The 27,545-nt window shown below is 50.7% G+C and overlaps 2 protein-coding genes across 2 annotated transcripts in view; one reads left to right on the top strand and one right to left on the bottom strand.

Moving 5' to 3' along the window:
- LOC143383840 (uncharacterized) overlaps positions 1-2,019 on the bottom strand; it is a 144,565-nt gene extending 142,546 nt beyond the window's left edge. The window contains exons 1-3 of the mRNA XM_076838791.2: positions 1,909-2,019; positions 1,287-1,408; positions 69-970 (exon numbers count right to left, since the gene is read on the bottom strand). Of these exons, the coding sequence (XP_076694906.1) occupies positions 69-961 (893 nt within the window). The 5' untranslated portion in view covers positions 962-970; positions 1,287-1,408; positions 1,909-2,019. The remainder of the gene's footprint in view (positions 1-68; positions 971-1,286; positions 1,409-1,908) is intronic.
- Positions 656-27,363, top strand: Vstm2b (V-set and transmembrane domain containing 2B). The gene is made up of 5 exons (XM_076838793.2): positions 656-1,332; positions 1,899-2,083; positions 3,114-3,143; positions 4,508-4,979; positions 26,801-27,363. Exons 1-5 carry the CDS (start codon positions 1,251-1,253, stop codon positions 26,887-26,889), a joined length of 858 nt encoding a protein of 285 aa, XP_076694908.1. The 5' UTR covers positions 656-1,250; the 3' UTR covers positions 26,890-27,363.
- The last annotated feature ends 182 nt before the right edge of the window (positions 27,364-27,545 follow it).

The raw sequence follows: 27,545 nt of genomic DNA, 5'->3' as shown, positions 1-27,545 counted from the left end.
CCCGAGCCCTGAGTCGTGCCCGGCGCTCCCTACCCCACCCCACCCCCGCCGCCTCTGCCGTCACTCACGGCCGCTGCTTGCTGGCTCGCTGGTGCGCTCTCCGCGCCACAGGCACCTGCTCGCCGGGCGCTGTGCGCTCACACTCGCTCACACACTGCAGACTCTCAGCGTCGCCGCCGTCACCCGGCCTCATCCCCTGTCCGGCACAGCGCTCCGCCCTTCTCCCAGGCCCCCGACGCCCACCCACCCGCCATGTCCCGGGCCTGGGCCAAAGAGTGGTGCAGCTCATTGCCCAAACTGGGGTAAGGAGTTGAGGCCTGGGGGCTGCAGAAAGGGCCGAGGGACACATAGGAAACAGGGATGAGCGACCGTCTCGAGGGATGGAGACTGGGAAGAAACCTGGGAGAGTTTGGGTGGGAGGACCCCCAAGCAAAGCGGGTGTGGGGCGGGGCTGCGCTCCAACCTGAGAGATGGTGGTCCCTCTGAGCGACCCCCGAGGAGGGAGAGGGTGCACTCCAGGGCGTGGGGGGGGCAGTGTGAGCTGTGGCAGAGGAGGGGAGGGCGGGGGTGATGCAGCGGTGGAGGCGGCTCCGGCTCGGCGCCCAGCCACTGACCGCCCCCTCCCTGTCCTCCCCTCCCCCTCTCCCCGCCTCTCTCCGGCTCCGGGTCCGCCACGCCGGACCCGTTCTCCTCGCGCGGCGCTGGGTCGGACGCCAGGTCTGCGCGCCACGGCTGAGCGCCCACTCGCCTTGCGGAGAGAGTCGCGGAGAAACCAGCGGGGGCGGCGGCGGGAGAACTGGGCGAGGGCTGGAGGAGGTGGCAGTCGGAGCTGAACCAGGAGACCCGGAGGCAGAAGCTCTCGGCTCTGAGGCGCGCACTCCCTTGGCCAGGGATGGGTCCTGGCGCAGCCCGGCCCCTGCCCGGCCAGCCGGGCAGAGACTGAATCGCACATCCCCATCATCCTGTGGACCTCCGACAGAGAGAAACACTGACAGATCGCCAGTAGCCTTTCGGCGGCGGGACCTCACCTCCTGCCCACCCCGCGCAGCGCCCCCAGCCGCAGCAGCGCTGGGCAAGCCGGCAAGGGAGAGGGGCTGATTGGCGGCCGCCGGCGGCCAGGGGAGGGAGCGCCGTGCGGGGCCATGGCAGGTTCCGAGGCGTCCTAGCCCAAGCCGGAGCCGAGCTCACGCTGCTGCTACCGCTGCCTCTCCGCGCCCGGGCCCCCGCCGCCGCCGCGCCCCCTGCGGGAGATGGAACAGCGGAACCGGCTCGGTGCCCTCGGATACCTGCCGCCTTTGCTGCTGCACGCCCTGCTGCTCTTCGTGGCCAACGGTGAGCGCGGGAACTTCGCTGCCGCGGTGGGCTCGGGGAATTCTTTGCTGGGTCCACCGGAGCCAGCCTTCCCCGGCTGCCATGAAGGAGAAAGAGGAAGAAAAGGGGAAGCATTCACGGTCTCCAGTAATCCCTGTGTGCAGTCCGGGCCCGGAGGGGTAGGGGGAGGAAAGCAGCGAAGGGTCGCGGCAGCCGCGGCGTCCGCGCGGGAGTCGTTCTGAGTCCGGCCGGGATCCGGCTACTGAGAGGAGGCCTGCGGGGAGCGAGAGTTAACGCACCCAGCCTGGCTCTGATGGTGCGGCCCAGAGCTGGCGAGAAGCGTGAACCGCCCCTGCTGTCCCACCGGATCTGGAGCAAAGCAGCCTGCGGCCGGCGGCCAGTCCCTACTGCCGCCCTGCAGCTGCTGGACTGAACTTTGCTAGCGCCTCCGGCCGTGGGCCACGAAGTAACTGGGGGGTGGGGAGCCCAAGGCCAGTGAGCGAGCGGGGGAACCTACCGCCTCGCCTCGGGTTGCCCCAAGCCCCCGCCCTACAGCTGGTCACGCCTCTCTCTCCCCCCGCCCCCAGCTACATTCACCGAAGTCCCCAAAGATGTGACAGTACGGGAGGGAGACGACATCGAAATGCCCTGCGCGTTCCGGGCCAGCGGAGCCACATCGTATTCGCTGGAAATTCAGTGGTGGTATCTCAAAGAGCCTCCCCGGGAGCTGCTACACGAGCTGGCGCTGAGCGTGCCAGGCTCCCGGAGCAAGGTACCCCGCCGCCCACGCGTCAATGGAGCTCCTGGGTCTCAGGGCTAGGGCAGCGAGAGTTAACCCCTGGAAGAAGGCAACAGGGTTCATGGATTCAGTGTGCCGCCCTGACACGCAACCCATCTCCCACCCTCGGCATTCCACTGCATCTTCGAAGTCAACAGTTAACTCAAAACCCTATCAATTCTTTTGATAATTTCCCTTTTCCTGCAACCTCCTGGAATTCTATTCACTCCCAGACCCTAAGAAGCCACGCCTGGTCCAGTTGGCCTGCTCTTCTTGATGAGGGTCGAGCATTTGATAGGTGCTGGCTGGTGAGGGAAGACCACTATGGTTCCACCAGGCTCTCCCTGCCCTCTGCCACTCCGAGGTCCCCAGGGCACAGGGCCAATGAGTTAAGCTCCTCCGGGCTGCGTTCCAGAGGCCAACAGAAAACCGTATTTGGGGAAGCCAGCAGGTCACCTCTAGAGCCTCCACAGGATCAGAGGGATTGCCTTCCTGTGGCTGCAGACCGACTCTGGCTGCCCTTCTGCCTCATAACCCACTCTCTCTTAAAAGCGCTCCAACACACACACACACACACACACACACACACACACACCTTACACACATACCTGCATTCTCCCCAGGTTCCCTCCCAAAGTTATTCATGTCTCTCACTGGGTCCTGTCCAGACAGCCCGGCCAGCCCCTCCATTGAATTTTTCACTGTTCCAAATTAAGAGAGAAGGGGATGAGGATGCTCCGGAGGAGGGACATGGGCCTTCCTAGCAATGCATTCTCCCCTCTTCAGCCGGCAGGTGTGTGCTAGGACAGCCACTCCTTGATAGGCACCATGTTAGCTCTAAACCCAGCTTTCTTCCAGTCAAACTGCCGGAAATTCGGACGTCCTCCATGCCCTCAACCCCCGCCATACCCCAGGCAGTTTCGGGTCGCAGCCTGAGTGTGGAAGGTCCCTCCGCCAAAGACAGATCTGAGTTTCCCGAGCCTGAATGCCAACAGCCTAATGTGTCTCTCCCTTTGCATTTTAGGTAACAAATAAGGATGCAACTAAAATCAGCGTAAGTGTGGAGCCCAGCGTGGGCCGCGGGAGACCCCTTCTGGCCGCTTCGCGCCCCGCAGCTCCCTCCCCTTTAGAAAGTCTAGGCAGCCGCGCGGTGTACAACCGCACTCGCAGCTTTGCATTGTCGGCCGCTTGGCGTGTCTGGGCGCCATCTGTCGCTGGTAGCAGGATCGGTTCTCTTTTGTGTAAATCAAGGGTCCAAGGCCTGAGTCTCCCAAGTCGGCTAGGCTCTCACCTGTAAAACTCTCCTTCCTCCGGACCGCGCGCTAAGGCCTCTTGGGCCTCTGCTGGCTTTTCTTCTGTTGTCATTTCTCCTAACACCGCGACCCCGCGGCTGCCTGCCCTCGCCGAGACCAGTGCTCCTTTTCCCACCCCTCTCTGCTCCGCCCAGCACAAGGCCCCGCGGCCGGGCAGCGCCCGCCGCGGCAGCCCTGCCCTCCGCCTGAGCGCAGTATTGTTGGGGGCGGGGTAACCGGTATTCTTGCCAAGCTGCGCGGGGTCGGGGTCCTGGGGTTCGTAAAGCTGGGAGAAGCGCCCGAGCTTCTGCAGTCGGAGCGTGGAAATAGCTGGGCCTGAAGACAGCGAGAGCCTCCCCGTGGGCTCGGTTCAGAGGTGAGGGTTCCCCGGGTGTTTGGTGAGTGCCTCTGAGCGGTTCCTTCCCGACGACTCCACCAGGCCGCAGGGAGGAGCGCTTTGTCGCCAGCTTCAGGCGTCCTCGCGGAAAGGCGGGTTCGTACCTGGAGTCCTGAGAGTCAGGCAGCAGCCTCATTGTCTCCTACCTCCTTGGGAGAGCCAGGGTTAGCTGCGACGGGCGGGGATCACAGTAGGCACCGAGGCTTTCCCTAAGACTCTACCCAGGCCCTCCCAACTCCAGATAAAAGGGAGCGTGAATGCGGGTCTGAGTAGTGGGCTAGACTTAAGGCGATGCCTCAGAGCTGGTGCAGTTGGTTGGAGCACCTGCAGCAGTAAAGACGTGGACGGTTAGCGATCAGGAGACCCAGCCTTCTTTCTTGAAGGTGCAGGAGGAAGGAAGGAGAGAATGATTGCTATTCTGAAGCAAAAGCTAGGGGAAGACAAGGTGTGTGGGGACGGAGCAGGGGGCTCAAGAAGAGGAGTTGGGGACCTGGGAGCCTGATGACTCCATGGACATAGCAACAAGGCCCCCCAAACGGAGTTGGGAGCCCCATGCCACTGGGGAGATATGGATTGAAAGGAAATCCAGACTCTGATGGTGGGCATTCCGGGGTCAAGGAAGTATTGGAAATATTGGGGAGCTCTGGCAAGGAGACTCGATGGCAGCACCAGTAAGAAGAGCAGGTTTGGGACTTCCCCAGACAGGCCTCTAACCCCACTCTTTTGCAGACCGTGCGTGTCCAGGGTAATGACATCTCGCACCGGCTTCGGCTCTCGGCCGTGCGACTGCAGGATGAGGGCGTATACGAGTGCCGCGTGTCAGACTACAGCGACGACGACACGCAGGAGCACAAGGCCCAGGCGCTGCTGCGCGTGCTCTCGCGCTTCGCACCGCCCAACATGCAGGCTGCTGAGGCCGTGTCCCATATCCAGAGCAGCGGCCCACGCCGCCACGGGTCCCCCAGCGCCGCCAACACCAACAACGCTGGCGCCACGGGCCGCACCACTTCTGAACCTGGCCGAGGCGACAAGAGCTCTCCACCCGGGAGTCCCCCTGCAGTTCCTGGACCTGGTGTTCCAGAATCCGCTGCCGCCTCCGCAGCCCACACAGCCACCACTACCGTCGCATCTGCTGCCGCTGCTTCATCAGCGTCGCCACCACTGGGCCAGGCTGTCCTTCTGCGCCAGAGGCATGGCTCCGGTAAGAAATCGCGTGGAGAGGGGACGCGCATACTGGAGGGGTGGAGTGTGAACGCCCCAGCGGGCTCAGTTGGAGTGGCCACCGCACCAGAATCATTTGCATGAGCGTACTGTGCCAAGCTAAGTTGCCCTGAGCTCAACTCTCTCTGCTGTTCTCTATCTTTATTGTTGGGCTTTTGGAGCTTTCACAATGTGTATTTATGAATCAGGGGCTGCTCCGCCAGGACCAAGACTGAAGTGTGGGGAGCCCTCTCCAATTTGGAGGACTAGGCCCAGAGAGTTACACTCCTGGAGAGGTGCCGGGGTCAGCTTTACTCAGTGAGCACTAAGCATAGAGAGGAGCATTCCGCAGGTGGGATATTAATACCCTGTTGCAGAGTGGGAGGAGTCAGTTAAAATTTAGGACCTGTTCCTTTTTAGGCAGGGTGGATTGATTGGACAAACACACATTGTCTAGTGTGGACCGGCCTGTGTAACCTCCATTCTCTTTGGCTAAGGGCAAGATGGGTGTAGGCATCAGATCTGCACCCTGCTAGAAATTTTGCCTCTTGTTCCCATTGGGTCCTTGGTGTGGGGGAGAGTGTGTTAAGGATCAAGCTCTTCTTCATTATTAGGAAGAGGCCCAAAAGTTAGGGACTGCTTTCCTAGAGCTGAGAGACTGAAAAGGACAGGATTCAGAGAAGTGGGTGTTGGAGAACAGGACAGGAAAATGAACTGAAGGTCATGACAGGCAAATCCAGGAAGGGCTGATTAGCAGTAGAGTGGGCAGAAAGGCCAAGTGCCCAGTGTACTCCTTCCCCCAAGGCACTCCCCACTCCCTCCTGCTACTCAAAGGTGGGCCTCAGAGATGGGCTTAACTCTGATTTTAAATAAGTCACTCCCTGTCTGACTTCTACCCCTCAGTCTTGTATGATGCTGAGAGCTTCTCTACTAGAATTAAAGCATTGGGAGGCTGGGACAGTCACATGTAAAAACCTTCCAGGTGTGCTCCATGTAAAACACTTCCAGGTGTGATGGAGCACATGTCCCTACCATGGCAGTTCTCAAAGTGAGTTCCACTACTGCCAGCTAAGGATGAAGGCTCCTGGACCATGCTGCTGAATCCAAGGTGACAGGCCTCATATCACCATATTATTCTACCTCCTTGATTGATTGTTAAACCCTTGAACAGTTAGGAGCTGCTGGTCCATCTTACAAATAAATTCTGTTTCTTGCTTAGCTATTCCCACATGGGAGCTTCCACTGTGTCTCACGCTGTTGCCTGAACCTGGAGGCCCATCCCTTTTAGTTCCACAAAGAGACCCACAAGACTTTCCCCAGGCCATGGGGAAGGTGGGTCAGCTGGAACCTCTCCCAAAAGACTCCAAGTTCTCCTACCTGGCTTGGAACTTTCTACCCCTGTATTAATGTAAGATAACATTTTGTGCTTATATAAACCACAAAATGAAAGGGGCTTGATAAATTTCAAATATATTATTTCTTGTTCACATCAAGTCCTGCCCCCTGGAATGAGGAATATGATAGCTCTATTCCATGCAGTTACTCAGGGACCCAAACTGACACAGACTTTACATCTTCAACAAGTGGTTCCCCAAGTCACTCAGGATTGACATGTGGCTAACAGATGAGGGGAGAGAAATGGAAGCAGCCCATCTCAAACCAGTTTGAACCAGTTTGGAGCTCTAGGCTTTAAGTCACACTGTATGTAGTGAATCAACTTCTTTCCTAAGCTTTTAGAATTGCCCAAAGGATGTATCACTCTTGAGAAATCAAGAAAACAGTCACTCAAACCATTTTGTAGTGCTTAATTCTCTCAGAAAAAAGCTAATGTAGAAAATAGCAAGGTGGGTGTTTAAGGACCAGGCTTAGATGTGGTAAATAATACTTCTTCCTTCATCCAATAACCATCACATGGTCCAGTGTAGATGTTGGAAACTGTAGTTGATAGCTTGGCAACTGCTTTTCAACCTCATCTCTTCACAGGGGAAGGGAAACATGACTCTAGGGAAATTAACCATCTTTATGTTGTGCACATTACGTGTTGGAAAAGTGTTTATTGACTTATACAGTGCTTTAATTGATACTGATTGATAAAAAGACTCTTCTGCCCTATCATCTCAGTCCCAGCAAGTAAACATTTGTGTCACAGGCTAAAACCTCGGTAACCTCTGGGTTGTTCCCCAGACCATTAATACAGTAGTAAAGCAAAGGATTTGAAAGGCAAAAGCCTAATTTGAGTTGTGCTTCTACCACTTCTTGACTGTATGACTTTAAGCAAGTGGTTTAACACCTCTGAGTCATCTATAAAAATGGAGAGGGTGATCCCTGACCACAGAAGAAGTTTGGTATGGACATTGCTGCAAAGATATGTTCATTATTATCACTATGGTCATTAGCTGCTCTGTAAGAGAGGAGAGGATAGAAGAAATAAAACTAAGTACTTGGTAGTTGGAGGCCAAGCTAAAAAGGGCTTTAAAAGTCAAGTGGAATCAACAGGGTTGGTTGAAGTTTTGGTCAAGGAAGTGCCAAATGAAAGAGATCTATGAGAGTGAACTCAGTCACACCCACAAGATGGGAAAGAGGTGAAGGTCATGAGCTCATTTCTGTTAGAATCTCCATTTTCTCCTGGCCAGAGTCTGATGCTTGAGCCCAAGACCCATCTGACAGCCTGTCGTAGCCATTCAGATCTCTAATCTGTCCTGGCCACAGGGCCTGAATAAGGGAGTGGGAATGTTCCAGGGCCTTTCATCCCACAGCAGAAAACACATCCGTGGAAGGTGGGATGGAGAGCTCCCTTCTTCCTAGAAGATATGGGGGTCATTGCATCAGCTCAATTCTGATGGTTCAGTGCCCAGGAGTTGGGGCCTTGGGGATCTGCCAGCCACAGAACAATATAGTAATGCTTATGTAGGTCAGGACAGCAGCCCAGGCTGAGGGCTTCTATCTGTGTTTCCTGGGGTCGGGTGCAGGGTCACTGCCATTCAGAAAGTACAGCCAGCTGGGCTCCCAGCAGGACATTACTACTGGGATAAGTTATAGTGGCCCCTTAGATCTCTGTCACCTAATCAGTAACCTTTTGAGGAGTCAGGTAGACATATCTCAGAAAGAACCCTGAGTTCCTCCCCAGCTCTCCTAGAAGGTGTATCTTCATCTTCAAGGTCAGAACAGTTGTATCCCTTAATCCTTGTGAAGTTCTAAGGATGTTGTTTTGCTCTAGACACCTCTGTGTATCATCTGAGCATGGAAAAGTGAGTTATATGACCTGTAATCCACAAACACACCTGATCAGCCTTGATCCCAAGGAAGGAACCATGCCAGTTTTGTTTTTGTTGTTGTTGTTGTTTGTTTGTTTGTGTGGTGCTGAGGATTGAACCAGTGCTTCACACATGCTAGGCAAGCACTCTACCACTGAGCTGCAACCTCTACCACTGAGCTATAACCTCAGCCCTCATGCCAGTTTGTGTCCCATCTTGCCCCTGCCACCCAAAGCCACCTAGGCCATGGGCCTCCATGTGAATGAGAGTAAAAGCTGCAGACTAATTCTTTCTATTTTTATGATTGACTTTTTATTGTGGTAAGATACACAAACATGAAGTTTACCACTTTAGACCTTTGTAGATGTTCAGTTCAGTGGTGGTGTGTGCATTCATGGTGTGCAGCAGCCATCACCATAGTCCATCTCCAGAACCCTCTTCATCTTCGCCAACTGAATCATCATACCCACTTAATAATAACTCACCATTCTCTTTCCTACTTCCAACCATGAGAACTGCTATTCTACCTTACGCAGGTATTAATAAACCTTCCCAAAGAACTGCCTCATTGAGCAGTGCCCTGAGCTTGACCACCAGTGCCAGGTCCTGCTGAGCCTCCCTGGGAGGTGGCCAGCCAGATGATGGCTCAGCAACAGGAGCCAGAGAAGGAGCTCAAGGAAGGTGTCCCCAGCCCCAGCCTATCCAGCTCAAGTTCTCAGCAGCTTTGTGGGGAACGGTCCAGAAAGGACTGTTAGCTCCTGGTTAGCAGGCAAGAGTGTTTGCAGAGTGTTTATCAGGCAAATGCTGGCAGTAGCAGATGGCATTCACAAAGTCACCAAGGGGAGTTGATAAGGAGTGTTTACAAAGTTGTGAATGGGATTCAGGACCCCCAACAGAGGATATCTGCAGGTCCTTAAGGCTAACAGCAGTGGGGGTCATTAGCATCCCTAGGCTGAAAGAGCAGGGGAAAGGAGCACATAGCAGAAGTCAAGGAGGATAGCCAGATGGACAGGGCTGCCTGACAGGAGTCTGGCGTCAGGGAAGGGATGCAGCCAACCCACAGTGACCCAGCAAGGACTTCACTCTCCTTCTGGCCTCCATTTGCCTCTGAGGGCCTCCAATTGACCAAATCCTCCTAGAAGCCAAGAACAAAGGCACCAGGGTGAAACAGTCTATAGAGGTCAGCCTCAGAATGCGTAAGGATGAGAGGAGGATTTGGGAAACCAAAAAAGGTCCATCCCAGGCCCTGGTTGAATGGACACTGGCTGGTTCCCATTGGTGACTTTAGGAGTGTTCCCAGCCCACTTCTGTAGTCAGTCCCCATTAAGCAGTTACTTCCAGAAGGACAACAGAAAGAGGTCCCTATTTTGCTAACTGAGCTACTTTGGTAATGCCAGGAAAAAGAAAGAGGGGACTCACTCAAATCTTCATCCTTTAGCTACTACACAGTCAGGCAAGAAAACCTTTCCCATGCCCATGTATGCCTAGCACAGCCAATACATATTTGCACTAAAAATTTATGTGCAAAACTCATTCATTTCACATCTCATTTGTCAGGAGACATTTTGGTATTCGTGCTTAAAAAATAAACCTGGGCTGAATTAGAAAAGCAGAACAGGCATAGAAGGCTGGGCCCCTTCTTAGCCATGTTCATAAATCTGGCTCCTAATTAATCTGAACACTGGCCCATTTGTAATGAAAACTTCATTGCTGGTTGCCATTGAGAGAGAAAGAGACAGAGACAGAAAGAAACAAAACAAAGTACCTTTCAGACAAACACTTCCCACCAGAAAAGGCACTGCAGAGTAGGGCTCCAATGATAAGAGTCTGCAACGGATTGGCTTGCATGTTGGCAAGAGTTTCACTTCTGTAGGGACCTCGGGATGAGATCATATTGTGTGAACCTCTAATTAACCTCAGGGTTTCGGCTACAAGGAGAGGCACCATGACCCCCCACAGAGAGCCAACTGGATGTGGCAAACTGCTGCCTGGTGCCCACACAAACAACTGGCTCTCAATATTTCAATTAATAATGAGAGAAAGACAGCAATGGCCATGGTTTTGAGAGGCAGTTACTGTTGGGAGTCACCAAGGGCCGGTGTCCTTGGATGTTGCCATGGGAACCATAAACCATAACCAAAGGGGGCTATGGGCAAGGTGAAGACACTCACTATGTCTCAACCCATGCCCCAGCTAGATGTCAAAACTGTGAGAAATGGTACCAGTGTGGCCTTGGGGAATCACAACCCAACAGAGAGTCTCCAACCACACCAGCAAGGCCAGGGACCCTGGGCCCAGGAGGACCCCAAAAATGGCTGCTTAAATAAACAATTCAGTCTTCCTTCAAGTTCTGATGTGACATGAGGTTCATAATTAAGTAGAAAATAAATGTGGCAAAAGATATCCCAGAAAAGAGAGGGCGAGGCTCTTTGAGCATCCTGAAGGAGAAAATTAAAGGATTTCATAAAGGAAATGGCTGAGCCTCGCAGCTGGCAAGAGATGCCTGCCTCATCCCTGACGGCAGCAAAGGCCTGTGATTATCAGCAACAGGGCGTCCTCTCCATTAAATGCCACTCACTGGGGTCCTATTGGCTCAGCCTCATGCTGGTGCTAAGGGGAAGTGGAGGTGGCAACTGTGGACTCATGATTAAGGAAGTCAGGGCACCCAGGTAATTTCAGGACAGAGAGATCTAGGCCGTCCCCAGTGGGGATAGCCCTGATCCAGCTGAGACAACCCGAGGAGGCTCTCTTTAGGCAGGGTGGGGTTTGGGGCTTGAAAGAATCACCTAGAGCTGATATCCTCCCAGCTTCCGTCAATTCTGGGAAAGCTCCTGGTTGCCTCCCTTCCACTCCACTCCCAGTGCCCCATGGACTGAGGTCACACCAAATGGAATGACCTCTGTCCATCACGGCCATCACTGAGTGGTCAATCAGCTCACTACACAATTACTCTCTCAGCATCAGAGAGGCCCCAAACTAGGGATAAAACAGCTGCTCTTGGATTATAATAATGATATATAATCACACTTGCCTTTTAGTGAGCATGCATCATGTGCCGCGCTCGCCTCTTGCAGGGTTCCCCCTTTCTGCAGCTCTCCCTAATTCTGCCTGCCTGACTGCATTCCCAGAAGACACGGCCCCTCCCCTGCTTATAGCCAGAGCCCAGACCCTTTCTTCAGCTGGAGTGGCAGCCCCCAAGAGAAGATCTGAAAGCCAGCCTTTCTAAATGTCACCTGGAGCCAAACCCACCACGGAGCTTCTCATTAAATACGCCAGGTGCACATTTTTAAAGCTGTGCATATTAAGGATTCCCCAAGCATCGGTGGGGATAAATGAGGTCAAGTGCTTTTGTAATATGATATTGATTAGTTCTGTTCCATGTGGACAGTGGCAAGGGCTTGGCTGTGGTCTAAACCCCTCAGCATTATGGGAGATGCCAGCATGGTTTTAAGACATTTTCTTGCAGCACAGAGGAATTTTTAAAAGTATTTCTACTCCCCCACACCTTGCTGACTCTTACCAGGCATCTCTTGGAAACAAGCCTTTGAGAAGTTTCACTTTGTCTTATGTAAGGGCTGCAGGAAAGTTGAAGACCCAGCCCCTGGAACTCCTGGTTCCTACCTATTCATTACGAAGGATGGCAAGCCTTCTTCTCTGGGGTGGTGCTTCTGGGGAAATTAGTCTGCTCGTCGATGGCTTTGTTGCTTTCAGGCAAGATGTGCTATAAATACTAAGATGGATTACCCTATTTGGCCTCCTCCCGCCTAGGGTTTAGCTGCTGTTGAACACTGAGCGATGGAGGAAATGGTAGGAGGTGCTAGACTGGCAACGGGGTGCCCTCAGTGGATGCTGGAGTCTGAAGCCCAGGCTACCATTCGGCAGCTTCTTCTGCCTATGTCCTCTATGAAATGGCCCCTGAGAGTCAAGCCTTATGAAGCCTGGTCCTGCTGCCAATCCTAGGTAGAAACTGTTTCCAACTATTATTAGTTGTTCAGAACCATCATCACCGCTCTATAGTCGGAAATCTCGAAGATACTTCGGATTGGATGGAGTTGGCTCTGGTTTTATGATTCTCTAAGCAGAGTTTCTTGGAGGACTACTATTGACTCAAAATATAAATCCAAAGTGAACATTTTGGAAGTTGTTTCCTTCCCCTCTTCCCACCTACTCTTCCGTGCTCATGGGTCCTGCTCTGTGTAGCTCATTCTAAAATGACCAGCTTATCAGAAAGATGTCATGAGGGAGACCATCAACAGTCCTTGAAGGTGGATTGGACACTTTCAAAGAACACAAAGCTGAACACCCACTTTTACCACTCCTATTAGGGAGTGAGATCAGGAGAAATGACCCAGAAAAGTCACTCTTTTGGAGAGTAGCCCATTTTGGTTGACACACTAAAACATAAAACCCAAAAGACACTCAGGACAGTTTAGAAGAAGTTACGGTGGCCACCATTTCCAGCCATTTCCCACTCTCTCCTGACATTTTAAACACTCCTCACTGTCTAGCCAGGTATGCTTATAGGTAAGTCAGGGTCTGAATGCCAACAAATTCTTCTCATTTCTGGGCCTTAGAGCTCCAGCCACCCAGAAATCTCAGTATGTACCTTATCTTTCTTGCCCTCGTCCTTCATAAGTACCAGGCTGTCCATTTTCCAGATGTGTCCAACCCCTTGGATTTGAATCCTGACTCCTTCGCTTCCCATGTGCAAGTTCCCTCCTCTGGTTTATCATCTCACTGATACCAGTTCTCATGCCACAGCATGGTTGACAGGATCAGAGATGATCCTTAATCGTATCTTAGCTTAACACAGAGCCTGACACCTAGCGAATGCTTAGTGGATGTTGGCTCTTGTCATCAGTGTTTTTCATGGGAACGGCATTAAGTGTCCAGGATCAGTAAATAAACTGCATAGGGTGCCCTGATTGGAGACGTCAGTCACCAGTGGAGCTAAAGATGATAGCAGGAAGCCGAGGAGCTTCAGAACAGAAAATGCTGTGAGATTGCAAATGGCTCAGTGACTTGCTATTTTTGTACATTCCATGCCATTTTGGGGGCTGGGGTAAGAAATGGGGTTGATGCTATGTCCTCATCTTCGTCTAGCAGGGACTATTTTCCATGAGTCAGGAGCTCCTTGGTGAGCAAGGACAGCTTCATTACAGTTTCTTATGTTCCACCAACAAATTAAATGAGCATGTTTGCACATGTGCCTGGCTGTGCCAACTGGGTTCCTTGGGAAAGCCACGCCTGTGTTGTGCCTGGTCCTGCTTTGTTATGCAGGCTGCCATCAGTGGGGGTCTACTGTGATGCAAGGAGGTGGAGCCCAAGCAGCAAAGGAGCTGATTTTTGCAGCACTGCTTGGGAGATGGGAGCAGTCAGAAGAAAGCTCCCTCCTGTTGTCAGGTAGCTGAGGAGCCTCTAGGGAAGACCTGAGCTGGCAAGGAGTGTCTGGAGTCCCCTTCCATGGGACTTTTACCACAAGAGAGAGAAAAGAGAGCCACTTATGCTGGGAAACACCATGCCCCTCAGGGATGGGCATATGAGATGATGGAGCTTGGAGCCACCTCTACAGGCTCCGGGCATGTGCTAGCTCTTCCCTTTGTGTTCCTGCATTTTTCTTGCCCACCTTTCTTTACTGTGGCTGCTGTAACTGGTGATTGCCACTAAAGGTTGCTACTTGGCACCTAGTAACTGGTGAGAGGGATGCAAGACAAATACACCACTTCCAAATTGAGTGCAGTTGCACACACCTGTAATCCCAGCTATTCAGAAGGCTGAGGTAGGAGGATCACAAATTCAAGGTCAGCCTCAGCCACTTAGTGAGACTCTGTCTAAAATTAAAAAATTAAAAGGACTGGGGATATAGCTTAGTAGTAGAGCCCCCTTGGATTCAATCCCCTGTACCACAAAAGACAAAACAAAACTCCACAACCAACAAAAAGAAGCCACCCCAGGAGGCACTGGGAGGCACTACATACTAGGCTATAAGCAGGTGTAGGAGGTCAGGACGCCTCCTGCCCAGCCTTACTGCTCCATGTCCCATATGGACCTACCCCACCACCACCACCTAGCAGAGAGCCCACTACAGACTCCCCAAGGTCAGTCCCCTACCTAAAACTGGATAGCTCCAAATACAAGAGAGCCCTTCCCTCTGCTGATCCCTGGCCCCTCCCATCAGCTCTCCTGGAGAGGAAGGAAGCCTTAGTGTTCTTTAAGCCAGGGCAGCCCAGCTGTCATGTCAGTCCATACAAATGCTTAGTCCAGAGGGACTTAGGGGAGGGTGAACTGAAGTCCTCCAGGGCTCCATCTGAGCTGGGGATGGGGTTTCTGGCTAACTACATTTAGTCTGGCCAAGGCCAGGAGCAGGGAACTGTTCAAAGCATCACGTGGGCTTAGCCGCAGGGAAGAGCTTGTGGTTGAACCATGGGTGGCCAGACCAGACAGGAAGTGCTCTGGAATGAACATGAGCTGTGGCTGGAATACAGAGGGGCTCGGAAAAGGCAGGGCTAAGGTAGGCTGGTATTTGGAAGAACAGCTTCCATGACCTTGAAACCAAAGAGATCTCATCCAATCTGAGCTTCCAGAAGTCTCCGGCTGTGCTTTGGCGGTTCTCCATCTTTTCCTTGCTGAGTACCCCACTGAGAATGATGGCCCTGAAGGACAAGCCTTGTTCAGTCTCATTTCTGTATCTCTAGTACCCCACATTCATTAGGCCTGGAACTAGTTCATTCATTTATTCAGGAAGTCTCTACCAAGCATATTTTATAAGTAGGAACTGTTCTAGATACGGAAGGCACCATATTAATAAGAGCAGTGAGGTCCTGAGAATCTGACAGGGAGAAACAGACATCAGTCAAATCGACACATAACAAGTGAAATTTGCAGCCATAACTGGTGTGTCAAAGGGGAGACCCATGGGCTAAGGGATCTAAGAATAGGGGGACCCCAAGGAAGTGATGTTTGAGCCATAATCCTCTGGAAGGGGGCTGAGTTGACTAGGTAAAGAGAGAGGGGAGAAACTTTCAAGAAGAGGGAATAACATGTAAATGTCCTATGGTAGGATGGAAGCAGGGGAAATTGAAAGGCCTGACAAAAGGTTACTGTGGCTGGGGCAGAGAAAGCAAGAAGGAGAAGTAAGGGGCAAATTAAGTCAAGACGAATTCACTGGTCAAACAGGATCAAACTGTGAGACCTTGTGAGGGGGGTAGGGAGCTTTGGCTTTGCTTGCCCACTTTCAAATCTAAAACTCTTGTGGGTTCTGGAGTGCTGGTATCCCCATTAAACAGATTGGGGAATAGGGGAACATTGGGTTTTATCCTAAGATTGGTTGGGTGAGGAGCAACCGAGATGGGGCAGGGCATGATGCTTTTGGAAATGACCACACTGGCTGCAATGTGGAGATTAGAGAGGCAGGGATAGAGCAGATGAGGAAACATCACTTCAGAGACAGTGATCCAGGTGGAAAGATAATGGGTTTGGACTAATTAGATGGATGGGTACGTGGGTGTCTGAATGAGTGGTGGATGGATGAGTGGAAAAACAAGTAGCTGGTAGGTGGGTGGAGGTAAGGCTGTATGAATGAATGAACAGAGGATGGGGCATGGGTGAAAGGAAGGATGGGTGGACGGGTAGATGGATGGAAGAATGGAATGGGTAGGTAGAAGGAAAGATGAGTGGATAGATGGATGGGTAGATGGAAGGAAGGAAGGAAGGAAGGCTGAATGGATAGGTGAGAGCATAGGTGGATTGGAATGGGAGGGCAAGTAGTTGGTGAATGGGTAGAGGAAGGATGTGTGACTAGGTGGAGGGGAAGATGAATGATGGGTGGAAGGAAAGATAAGTGGATATAGATAGGGATGGATGGAAGGGTGAGTGGTATGGGAATAAATGGGAAAATAGTTGATAGATGAGTGGGAGGAAGGATGGATGGAGGGGCGAATGGGAGATAGAAAGAAGGCTGAGTGGATACATGGATGAAAACAAGAGTGGATATGGGACACAGGTTGAGCCTTGAAGGATGAGTACAGTCAGAACTGTGGACGTGCCTACATTTGGAATCCCTGGCACCAACACAGCACATTCAGGCCATGTCTTCTAGACATGGAGGCCATAGAGAGAAAAGGTCCCAGGTAGTGGGATGGCCCAGAATTTCATGCCAGCCCATGTTCTGAGCCTCTGAACATAGACAGAAGGTATGAGCAGAACAAGTAGACACAGCCAATCCCCAGCTTGCTTCTAGCTCCCCCACTGGGACAGGAGCAGGGGACCCCTCCACCTGCTGGACTCTTGGCACTCTGTTAGATACAAGCTGGTCCAGATTTACTGATTATTGTCCATGTAAAAGTTAATGGAGATATGTTTTTTTCAGGCATTTAGAAAAATCAAATCTCCAGATGGGCAGATGAATAACTGTATTCACATTAAACACTAATATAACCAAAAAAATACACAAGGCAATAACTCATAATGCTTTTTCTATTCTACAGAGTCATATTTTAATGCGTGACATATCCTGGGCAGCTCCTCCGTGCTAATTTTATTTAATGAGCACATGTTATAGAATTTTCAAAGCACTATCCCTGGGCAATCAAAATGTGTTAGCCTTTTCAGTTAAATTGGACTTCTAAGGGAAAGTCCTTCGTGAGCAACAGGAAGAAATACCCAAGCATCACGGAGGCAGAACCTAGAGGAAGGTTGTAAGAGGGATGAACTGCTGTTGAGTCTGGAGTGCGCAGGCCTCAGGAACCTTCCGCCCTCTTCCTCCACCCAAGGACCCTGTTCCTGATTCCTGATTTTGCTTGGCTACTCCAGTGAGTTGGAGGAAGAGACGATGGCCTGCACCCCATGCTGAGCAGCCTTCACTGAACAGGCATTGAGAGCCCACTGTGTGAATGAGGCACACTCTGACTAATTGGGACAGGAAGACTGTAGAGGGAAAGCAAGGATCCTAGACAACTGGGACTTAAATAGACTGGGACAGACGACTTCTAAGAGGACCAGGGTCCCCTTATTCAAAGCCCAGTGTTCCCCCATTCCCCAATCAGCACTCCATAACCCACAAGTCTGAGAGTTTTAGATTTGAATGTGGACTAGCAAGGTGGGGCAGGGCCAGTAGCAAGGTGAGAAGACTGAGATCTTCCATCTGAAAGAACTTGGGTGGGAAGGAGGGGCTAACACAGAGAGGGAAGGATGTTCTGGTGAAGGCAACAGCATGGTGCCTGGAGGCAGGATCAGTGGTTCTCAAACTGTGTTCTTTGGAATCCTGGGCATCCCACCCCCAGTTTTGGCCAGTGTTCTGGCTCTAATGGCTTTATTCAATGTGGGATCATGCAGCAATTAGCTTGATAAAGAGATTCTACTGCTTTAAAATATTTTAAAATAATTTATATGGTTCAAATCACTCACGCAAATTCATAATTTATATGAAACATACAAAATCTACAAATACTTCACGTATTTGCAACACCAAAAAGAGAAATTTGAAGTGGCTTTTAAAACAGTGTGCAGCATAATAGAATAAAAATTTATAAAGAAACTGGAATAAAAGGAAAATGAATGTAAAATGATAAAATTAGTTAAAGAAAATGTTAGTCAAGGGCTGGGTTGTAGCTTAGGGCTAGAACGTTTGCTTAGCAAGCGGGAGGCACCAAAAAAAAAATAAAGGAAAAGGAAAAAAAATCAAGTTAGTCCAAAGGATGTGTGCTGAGTCTCAGCCAATTGAAAGGTCAGCTCACTGTGATAGCCCCGTGCTCCCCTGAGGATCCTTGAGACAGACTTCCCAGCCCCAGCTGGTATTTGAAGGATAAAAATGCAATGCTGCATATGAAGAATCTGACCTAAATAGCTGGCATGTCGTGGACCAGGTGGAGTGTCTAAGAAAGACTTTTATTTATTCATTCAACAAACATTTTGGGAGTATCCCACAGTGCAGGCTTTACCAGGTGATGGGAAAATACACAGCTGAGACCACTGTGGTTTCTGCTCTCCTGATCCACCCTCTGGCAGAGGAGAAAGTGTCAGAAGGTAAACACACCCAAGTTGCCCAAATACAGCCCAGAAGAAAGGGAACTTGCTCTGGAGTCCATGGGACAAAGGAAGCCAGTGGACCTGGTGTCTGAAGGGGACTCATGGGTGGAAGGAGGAAGATGGGTGGCCGGAAGGGCACAGAGACCAGCAGTGTAGTTGGAAGATAAAGCTGAGAGGGAGGCGTGGGGGTGCAAGGTGGGCTAGTCAGGTGAAGTAGGGCGGCAGGGTGAGAAATGTGAGGTCTTCCATCTGAAGGAACTTGGGTGGGAAGGAGGGGCTAACACAGAGAGGGAAGGATGTTCTGGTGAAGGGAACAGCTTGTGCCAAGAAAGGCCTGGAGGCAGGAAAGTTGGGTGCACACGGTCTCCATGCAGGAGTCCAATTTGCCTAGAGCTTGAGGCACTCAAAGGTATGTGGAGGCAGGTAGAGAATTGTGTGTCCCCTGGCTAGGGAGCCTGGTTTCTTTCATAAGTACTAGGAAGTCACTTGACATTACCCTCTGCTACCTACCAGCTGTGCAACCTCAGGCAAGTCACTTAATCTCTCTGGACCTTACCTATGAAATGGGAAAATAGCTTCTGTATCCTAAGGCAGCTGAGAGGATATTAAGGGATAGAATTCTCACAAAAGGCTGAGTACAGCTCCTGGCACTGAGAATCTTTAGGGTGCCTATTAGCACCCTACAGCCCCTAAGGTTATCAAATCCAGATGGGTCAGGAGGTGAGGGGCTACCAGGTAAGGACTGGGCCCCACAGTGAGGGAGGCAGCCCCACCCTCCCCACCTGGTGAGCACCCTGATGCCCACTGTGGTCAGCGTTGCCCATGGTCCCACTGAGAGCAGCCACCTGACCACAGAGACAGCGTCTGATTGCCATTTTCTTTAAGTGACACTATGGAAGGATCTTTTGGTGCAAGAATCCACTTGTAAAGAAATAGGAAGCTGGAAAGGAGCTAGCAACAAAGTTGGCCACATTAAAAAGCAATTCTGAAAGTTGAAATTCAAAGAAAAAATCCCCTCCCCTGTCCCTCTCCTCAGGGTCCAGCTGAGGCACATGGGGAAGGACAGCCCTTGTTCTTTGGGGGTTCACTATGTGAACAGAAACCAGACTGCCTTGGTTCAAGTCCCAGGCCTGCTTTTTATCCTAGAGTGGATTTCGCAGGACTGCTCAATTTAGCAATTTGGATTTCAGATAGAAAAATAAAAACAATGACACCTCAATATAAGTAGGATCCCTGCAGTGTTTGGGATATACTTGTACTAAACACTACCCATTATTGACCTGAAACACAAATTTTACTGGGTATCCTGTTGTATTTTATCTGTCTGAATAGGCCTTAGGCAAATCACTTCACCTCCCTGGATCTCATTTTCCTCATCTGTAAAACAGGAGTAAATGATTACCTCCTCCATTAGGAAGGTTGGATTTAACATGGGTAACACACTTGCCACAACCCCTGCCTACTAAGTGCAGGTCACCTTTGTCACTGTTACAGTGAAAGGGCTCAGCCCTGTCTGTCTGGGCTCCACTGTGCCTGCTGCCTGCCATTCACTCCTGTTGTCAATCATCTCTAATGTCAGAAGACTGGTGTTCTGGCTGTGGGGAGAGCTACTTGCAACCCTCTAGTGCAAAGGCATCCACCTCCAACAGAAAGGTGGGACATGTGAGAAAGACATGTCAAGGGTCACATGAGCAGCAGGCATTTGTGTCAAGCATTCTGTCCCCAAGTGCACAGGGCGTGCTCTCTGGGGGAGAAAACACATGTGCAATACTTAAGGGGGCAGGTGGGCCCTAGACCTACGGAGAGGGTGGCTGGTCATTCCGCAGGGTCAGCCTGCAGTTGCTTGCAGATAGCAGTGGACCAAAGCACACAGCTGGTGCCAAAGGAGCGGTGAGAGTGGGGTGACTGGGGAGGATCATGGATAATCCCCAACAGTGGCACTGAGACAGTTTCTTTCTCTTGTGAGCAGAAGGAACCCATCAGGGAGAGTTCTCTAGGAGGAGTTCTGCATCTGCAGGAGGAGGATGGGCACAGTGGTCATGAAGGCAGGAAAATGCTTTAATAGGCCACTGTTTTCAATGAGCTGTGGCAGAGAGAGACCAGGAATAGCTAGGATAGGCATTGACACCACCTCTGCCCCCATTCACCCCAAGAGCACTTGGGCTCCTCCCACTGCTGGACACTGAGCTGCCATCTGAACATCATCCCCAGCAGACATGATGTCCATCGGTCAATTTGTTATCAAAACCAGGAGCTAGTTACTCAGGGTTAGGGGGCAAGAAGAACTGGGCAGAAGCAGGAGGCACTGTGAGCCCGGGTAGGACAGATCAGCAGATCACAATGAGAACAGACAGATGGTCCCACATCTCACCCACTGTCCATGGCTCCCCAGGCCTTTGTTCTGGACTTTTCTTTAAAATATCGCCATTTCCTTTAAACACCGACAATGTTAGTCACTCCTAGTTTTGTCCCCATTACCAGCACACGTTAATTTTGTGGAAGAAATTAATTCTACCCAAACAAATTCTGTTGGTGCTCAATTTTTAATTAAAATGTCAACAAGGGAAATAGCCCTGCAAGGTGGTATCTTCTCTCAGCAGCAAGCTGGACCATCAGCATCCAGGGAGAGCAGAGGGCTGGGCTCGATGGCAGGACCAGTCCTGCATGTCAGGAAAGGGGTTTCCTTGGCACACACTGCATGGGGACAGGTGGGATGCAAGCCAAGCCTCCCAGATCTTCACCAGGGATGACTCAGAGGCTGAAAACTCAGGCACCAACAAAGGGGAGTGTGTGGGTGATGGGTGAGTAACACACCTGTGCACAGTCCCAACTGCACAGGTCGGGGGCAGGGACTGGCAGCTCACCCTGGGCCTGGGTTGGGAGTCAGAAGGGAGTGGGGAAAGGGAGATTCCTGCTGAGAAGAGCAGCCAGCCAGCCAGGGGTCCACCCCAGCAGGAAAAGCAGGAGCAGTGTTAGTGGTTCTGGGGCCTTTCCAGAATCTATGCCTTCATGTGGATGTCTCCCAAGTTTAATATTCAGATTAGAACTTATTGTTTTTAAACTGCGAGGGCACCCAACTAGACCCTTGTGCAAACTAGGCTCAACCCTTAGGCAGGCAGTTTGTGCCCTGGTCTCTGTAGAAGATGGCATTTTGTAACCTCTGAGGCAGGAAGTTGGGAAGGTAGGAAAATATGAAGGAGAATGAGGGGCCAGTCTCCGGGGGGGGGGGGTCAATGATGCCTCTGATACCGTCCTTGGCACTGGCCTGGGCTTTTGAACTTATGCAGAGGAAGGGATGCTATTGGTCTGTGGGCAGCATGACTCATAAATGCCCTCTCTTTGTTCTCATTCTACAAGTCCCTGTAAGCCCAGGGAAACTCATTGCACCCTGGTCCCTGGAAGCTCAGAAAGGGAACCTTCTCCTTCATAATCGAAGGATGTTCGTCTGCTGCACTCACAGGGTGGGGCTCAGAGTGCTGCTGAGGTGGGATGGTGGCCCAGGGCAGGTGATGGGAGCAGTGGGGAAGAGCCAGCCTGTTCTCAGCTGCCCCAGAAGGACAGACCGCTGTCCAGCCCTGAATGAATGCTCAAGTCCAGTTCATTAAGGTCATCCTTGCCTCTCAGGAGCAGCCATCTTGTCTCACTCTCAAAAGGCTGCAAAAGAGAAAAAAAAAAAAAAAAAGATACAGAATTGACCATCAGTGCTCAAAAGGCCCCTATCCCTGCCACTCGGCTTGGTTCCCTAGGTCTTCTAGCCAAGGAGCCGTTCGTTGTTCAAAGATGTGTTATGACATCACAAAATGCAGAGCAGATGTGAGTGGCCTTGATCTGCTCAAGACAGGAGGGGCCTGACCTCGAGACCGCCGTGGTAGTCCTCCGTGGATGGATGCTTAGACACCCGAGCTCATGGTTAGAATGGCTTTGCCCCCTCACCACAGGGCAGTATCTATCCTTGGCTGCAGCTTGGGAGTATTCTGCACAACCCTGGAGGGAGCAAGTCACAGACAGGCAGAGCATTACTGTGTCAGCCTACGAAATGAGCTTCCAACTTAGCCAGGCGGCAGGAGCCAAAACCAGCCTGCTGACCTTAAAATATCTTCATTCTACTTACTCTTTTCAAACCTGAAAAAAAAAAAAAAAAAAATGTAGCCTGTGAGCAACTCTATAAAAACCCCCGGACTCTCAGTGGCGTTTATCTGCAAATCACTGACCCAAGCTCCCAAGTAGAGCCAGCTGGGCCCAGAGGCTCCTCAGTCCGCCCCAGTGGGTGGGCCCCCAACACTCTTTTCCATAGAATAAAGCAGATGCCCCATGTGCCAGAAAGGACAGACCAGAGTGTGGGTGACCAGATAGCATCTCCCTTGACCCTACTACCACCAGTCAGGAACCTAACTCGTGGTTGACCCCTGGACAGTGTGGCCTGAACAGAGTCTCCTCATTTACTTTTATCTCAATGCGTTAAAGAGCCTCAAAACTTCCATATTCTTTTCTGTAGGGCTTCGGAGGTCTGCAATTACTGGATAAAATGGAAATAAGGAATTTCCCAGGCAGAAGCTTCTTGGACTAAGAGGGAGGGAAAAGAGGAGAATAAATACCCCCATTGTGTTCTTTCAGCTTCTCTTTTAAATGGCTCCAGTGTGTCTCTTATCCTCACTATCTAAATGATAAAAATTAATATCTTGATTGATGTCTTAATCTTAAGCCAAAGAGGCTTTGATTTCTGTAAGAATGATTAGCAAAGTGGAGACAGATACTGGTTTCATGTACAGAATGAATCGGCTACTCTTTCTGACAGAGGACTTCCCTCACCTCCCAAGCAGCCTCATTTTCCAGCTTAATCATGACAAACTTCTGCCTGCTCCAGCGCTATTCCTGGCTATTCCTGGCACTCCTTGGGAAAGGAGGAACTAGATAAGGAGACAGCATCCAATCAACACAGCAGCCTCCACCCGCCGCCAGTCTGCTCAGCCTCATGCCCTGGAGCACAGATGTCTCCCTGCCGTATTGGAAAAGAGGCCACGGGGTGAAAAGGAGACCCCACTTCAGCTGAGCCAAACCTCAGCTGGCCCCAGGGGGACCTCAGCTGGGACCTCAGCCCAAGTATTGCTGATAGCCCTAGCTGCCTTCAGGAAATTCACTATTTCCTGGAATCAGGATCCAAATGCATAGGGAGCCCCCATAGCCAAGGGCTAGACAACAGTCAATCTCCCTCAAAGAAAGAAGCAACACCCCACTTCCTTGTTTTCCCTGGTTCTTTGGGGAAACTTAAAGACAGTGTCTGTTTGCCTGGTGAATGAGGTAGGAGAAGGTTCCACATCCAGGGTCTGTCTTTCACCAGAGAATCAGGGATGTCTCAAAATTAGTGATTAGGGAGATGATAGTTTGCCTGCCTGTTCTATCTTAGTATAAAGTTTCCTCTTGAAAGAAGGACATCACCAAAATTAGTTTTTCTTCAACCCTTTACAGAGAAGTAACTACATCATCCTTTTCTGCAACATTGATTGGTGTGGCTCTTTATTCTATTTGAGGCTCTTTTGCTTCCATGCTTTTGCTGTGTAACAAAGAACCCCAAAATTCAGTGGCTTGGGCACAACACTGTAACTATGTATTTAGCTCATAGAGCTGAAGTTCAGTGATTTGGGCTGAGTTCCCTGGTCTTTACTGAGTTCATCCATTCAATTGGTATCAAGTCAACTGGGGGATGGTTGGTCTAGAGGGACCTCAGCTAGGACATTTGATGGCTCTTATCCTTTATCAGCTGATCCAGGTTTCATCTCATGGCAGTGGGTTTCAAGAGCTATAAGTGAGAGGGGAGTCCCAAGCACTTTTCAAGTTTTTGCTTGCTTCATACTTGATCATAGTTTTTTGGCTAAAGCAGATCCTATAGTCAAACCCAGAGTGAGCACAGGAGGGCACTATCAGAGGGGTTCTTGTGGTCCTTTTGCAATTTACTGCTGAAATATTGCTTATTCTGACACTTGGCCCATACACATCCTCATTTTATGGAGTGACACTAGAACCAGAGAGGTGAAGAGAATTTCCTGGGATTACACAGCAATCTGGCAACAAGGCTAGGCTTAGAAGCCCCTCTCGCCAGGACAAGCCTACTGCCCCACACCACCTCCCTTGCCAACCCCCATGGCAACACTAGGCCAGGAAGTGAATGAGGTTCTATCTAGGACAAACTGTGGCCATCCTGTGGCAGACATAGCAAAGACCCCATAGATCCTAGTGTCCCCTCCCGGGGGTTCTGGAGCCACCACTACAGGGCCTTCTGGCCCTGCTGCTTCCTCCTTATTTCAGAGCAGAGTGGCAGGCTGGTTGTTTAAGGACTTTGGAAAGTCTTGCACAATTTTCAAACTTTTAAGCTTGTGAAGGTGAGACTGTAATAGTGGCAGTGACTAGTCAGTGGTACTTGGAGGCAACTTTGAATGTCTCCTTGCCTCTCTTATGCCCATCACTCCAACTAGGCCATCCAGCCAATTTTACCTTGTCGGGCTCACCATTTTACTGCCACTGCGTACCTTGAGAGTCGAGAGTGCTATGCATAAGCATCCACCTTTAAATACCTCACATGAGTTATTTCTGTCTCACCTGCACCTGCTCAAGTGTCAGGGTTTTGCAGGAGCGTAAAGATCTGAGCCAGGAAGAAGATCAGGGAGACCCTTGGGCTTGATCTGATCTCACAGGCCTTATGTGCCCAGGAGGCAGTGCTCTGCTTTTCTGGCCAGATCCCTGTTTTCTGTACACCTGAGCCTCGGTGAATTCCACCCAGGCACCTGGCCATCCATCAGCTCGCCCATCACCTCGTCCTTCCCAGTGATGCGTGACAGTGAGGAGCAGCAAAGCAGAATCAGAGTCTTTGGAGTGACCACCGCACTGTGATTCTTTCTGCTGACGGATGGCCAGAGGCAGAGTGGCATCCTGAGCCAAGATGTAGGAGGGCCAGGAGTGACAACTGTCTGGAAAATTAAGATCTGAAGAGGAAGGTTAGCACATTTGGATCTGTCCTGTCCTTGCACTTCTCAGCAGGAGCTCAGAGCTGTGCACAGAAGCAATTAGCTCTGGATGAGACATGTGCAAAGTGGATAGCCCCTATCCCCTTTTCATTCAGAGGTTTGAAAACAGCCCCTACTTACCAAAATGGACAGAGGGAATCCTGGAATTTCAAGCTAGAACATTTGTCCAACCCTCTCCTTTTACAAAGGGGAGACAAGAGGCCCAGGACATGAACTCCATGACACAGACAGCCATGGGCAGAGCAAGAACGATTAGGGAGTGGAGGAAACATGTTGGATAGAAAAGATCAGTAATGCTTTTACCTGCAGAAGACAGAAAGTCATACATGCAGGCCCAGATTTGTTAGGGAAGCCACAAATTCACACTGAGTGAGACTGGAGGGACAGGCCACCTGGCAGCAGCTTCCACAGGCAGCTGAGTGAAGGTGGCCGCACCCTCTGCACCATGAGGTGTTTATACAAAAAAGGGCCTTCTGCACCCCCTCCTCGGTACAGAGCTCCAGCCCCTCTGGCTGAGTGGGTGAAGGAAAGAGAAAGGCCTCCAGGTGGCGCAGGTGAGAAGGGCGGAGCAGGAAACTGCTTCCCTTAATTGGGCTGGACACTGAGTCAGTTAGCAGTGAGGCTCCCTATAGTTTAGACAGCACCAAAGAGCAGTGTGTATGGTGCTTGTGCTCTTGCTACTCTCAACCCTGGAGGGAGCATCCCACTTCCTAGGTGAGAAGCCTGAGGTTCATGGGTGGGCTTTCCTGGTTCACAGGAGGCCTTGCAACAGCTGGAGACGCTGAGGACTAATAGGGAGCTGGGCAAGTGGCCCTGGTGAGGCAGGATGCAGGTGTGGTGTTAAGGCCTCAGAGGCAGGCCAGGGACCCAGGTTAATAGTTGCATTGGAGAAGTAGGTAGAAGTGCTAAGAGTGCCAGGGTCATTTTTCAAGGACGATAGCTCACTCACCTTCACCAACCAGTGATTTCTGAGTTCCCCGTTGCAGCTCGAGGGATGGACTGACAATGTGGTTGTGGGAAGAAGATTCACACAGAAAACTCAGGTTTCCTATGGCAGGGCCTCTGGGAATACTGAGCTGTGTAGTTTAGGCAGGGAACTAGAGCGGAGTCACAGCAAGGGTAGAATTGTGTGCAATCATGGCATCTTCCTGGAAGAGGAGGGGCAGCTAGGTTTTCATTTTTGAGGACATTTTGCAGCATAGATAGTACTCAGTGCAGAGAAAGCAAACTATTAAAATAAGATAATGACTTGGACTTTAGAGCTATAATCTAGCACATCCCCCTGAGGCCAGGGGCACCTTGTGTCTGACCACAGTAGGCTCCTGAAATGTGTGGTCTATAAATAACAAGCAGTGGCAGCAACAAAATGCTTTATCATGAAATTGAAGCAGCCACATGTGCATCCTCCAGCCAGGAGCTGAGATCAAGAAGCCTTGGAAGTCTCACTCTCTCCTGGTCTGCTTATGAGATGCCAGATTCCTGTGAATCCAGGTTAACCAAGCCTGTTTTCTCATCCCCTGCAGGAACCGGCCCCAGCTACGCCACAGACCCACTCCTGTCCCTGCTCCTGTTAGCTCTGCATAGGTGCCTGCACTTGCTCCTGGGGCACTGACAGACGTGGCACCCAAACACCTCAGCAGGCACACACCACCTGCCTGCACCCCTAGGGAGGACCACGTCGCCAGATGGACACAGAGAGACTGAGAAAAGCATGAAGAAGTCCACGCAGAAAATAAATAAATCATATTTTTGGGAAAGTCACACAAATGTAGAATACCCAAAATAATGCATCTAGTTTCCAAATAAGATGGAGTTTGGACCATGCAGTGAGCATGGGATCAATGATTTCTCTACTTCAACATATTTTTCTTTTCTACACCTTCCCTCCAAGTCTTCATTTTGCACGAACTGTTGAGCAGTTATCTTTAGGATAATATGTAAAAATGTTGGGTTAAAGCCTTTCTGACAAAGCAAAATATTTTTAGTAGATTATTGTGTTTAGGATTTTTTTTTTATTTACTTTTTCTTTGGGGGCTTTTCTTTTTTATTAAATTATTTCTTTTGAGACATTTTGATTAAAAAAAAGACATCATAATTAAAATTCACTGTCAATAATATTTATTTTTAAATAAAGATTGGAAACAAGGCCAGACACTTGTTTATAAACTGTATTGTATATTGCTAAATAACAGTTGAATAAAAAACACCTTTGAAATAACCTTTCTACAGCCATGTATGAGTGTTCAGCCTCGGTGCCCACTGCAGCCT

Source organism: Callospermophilus lateralis, chromosome 18, assembly GCF_048772815.1.
Source record: "Callospermophilus lateralis isolate mCalLat2 chromosome 18, mCalLat2.hap1, whole genome shotgun sequence".
NCBI classification, from domain to species: domain Eukaryota; kingdom Metazoa; phylum Chordata; class Mammalia; order Rodentia; family Sciuridae; genus Callospermophilus; species Callospermophilus lateralis.
This window is presented reverse-complemented; position numbering and strand designations above follow the sequence as displayed.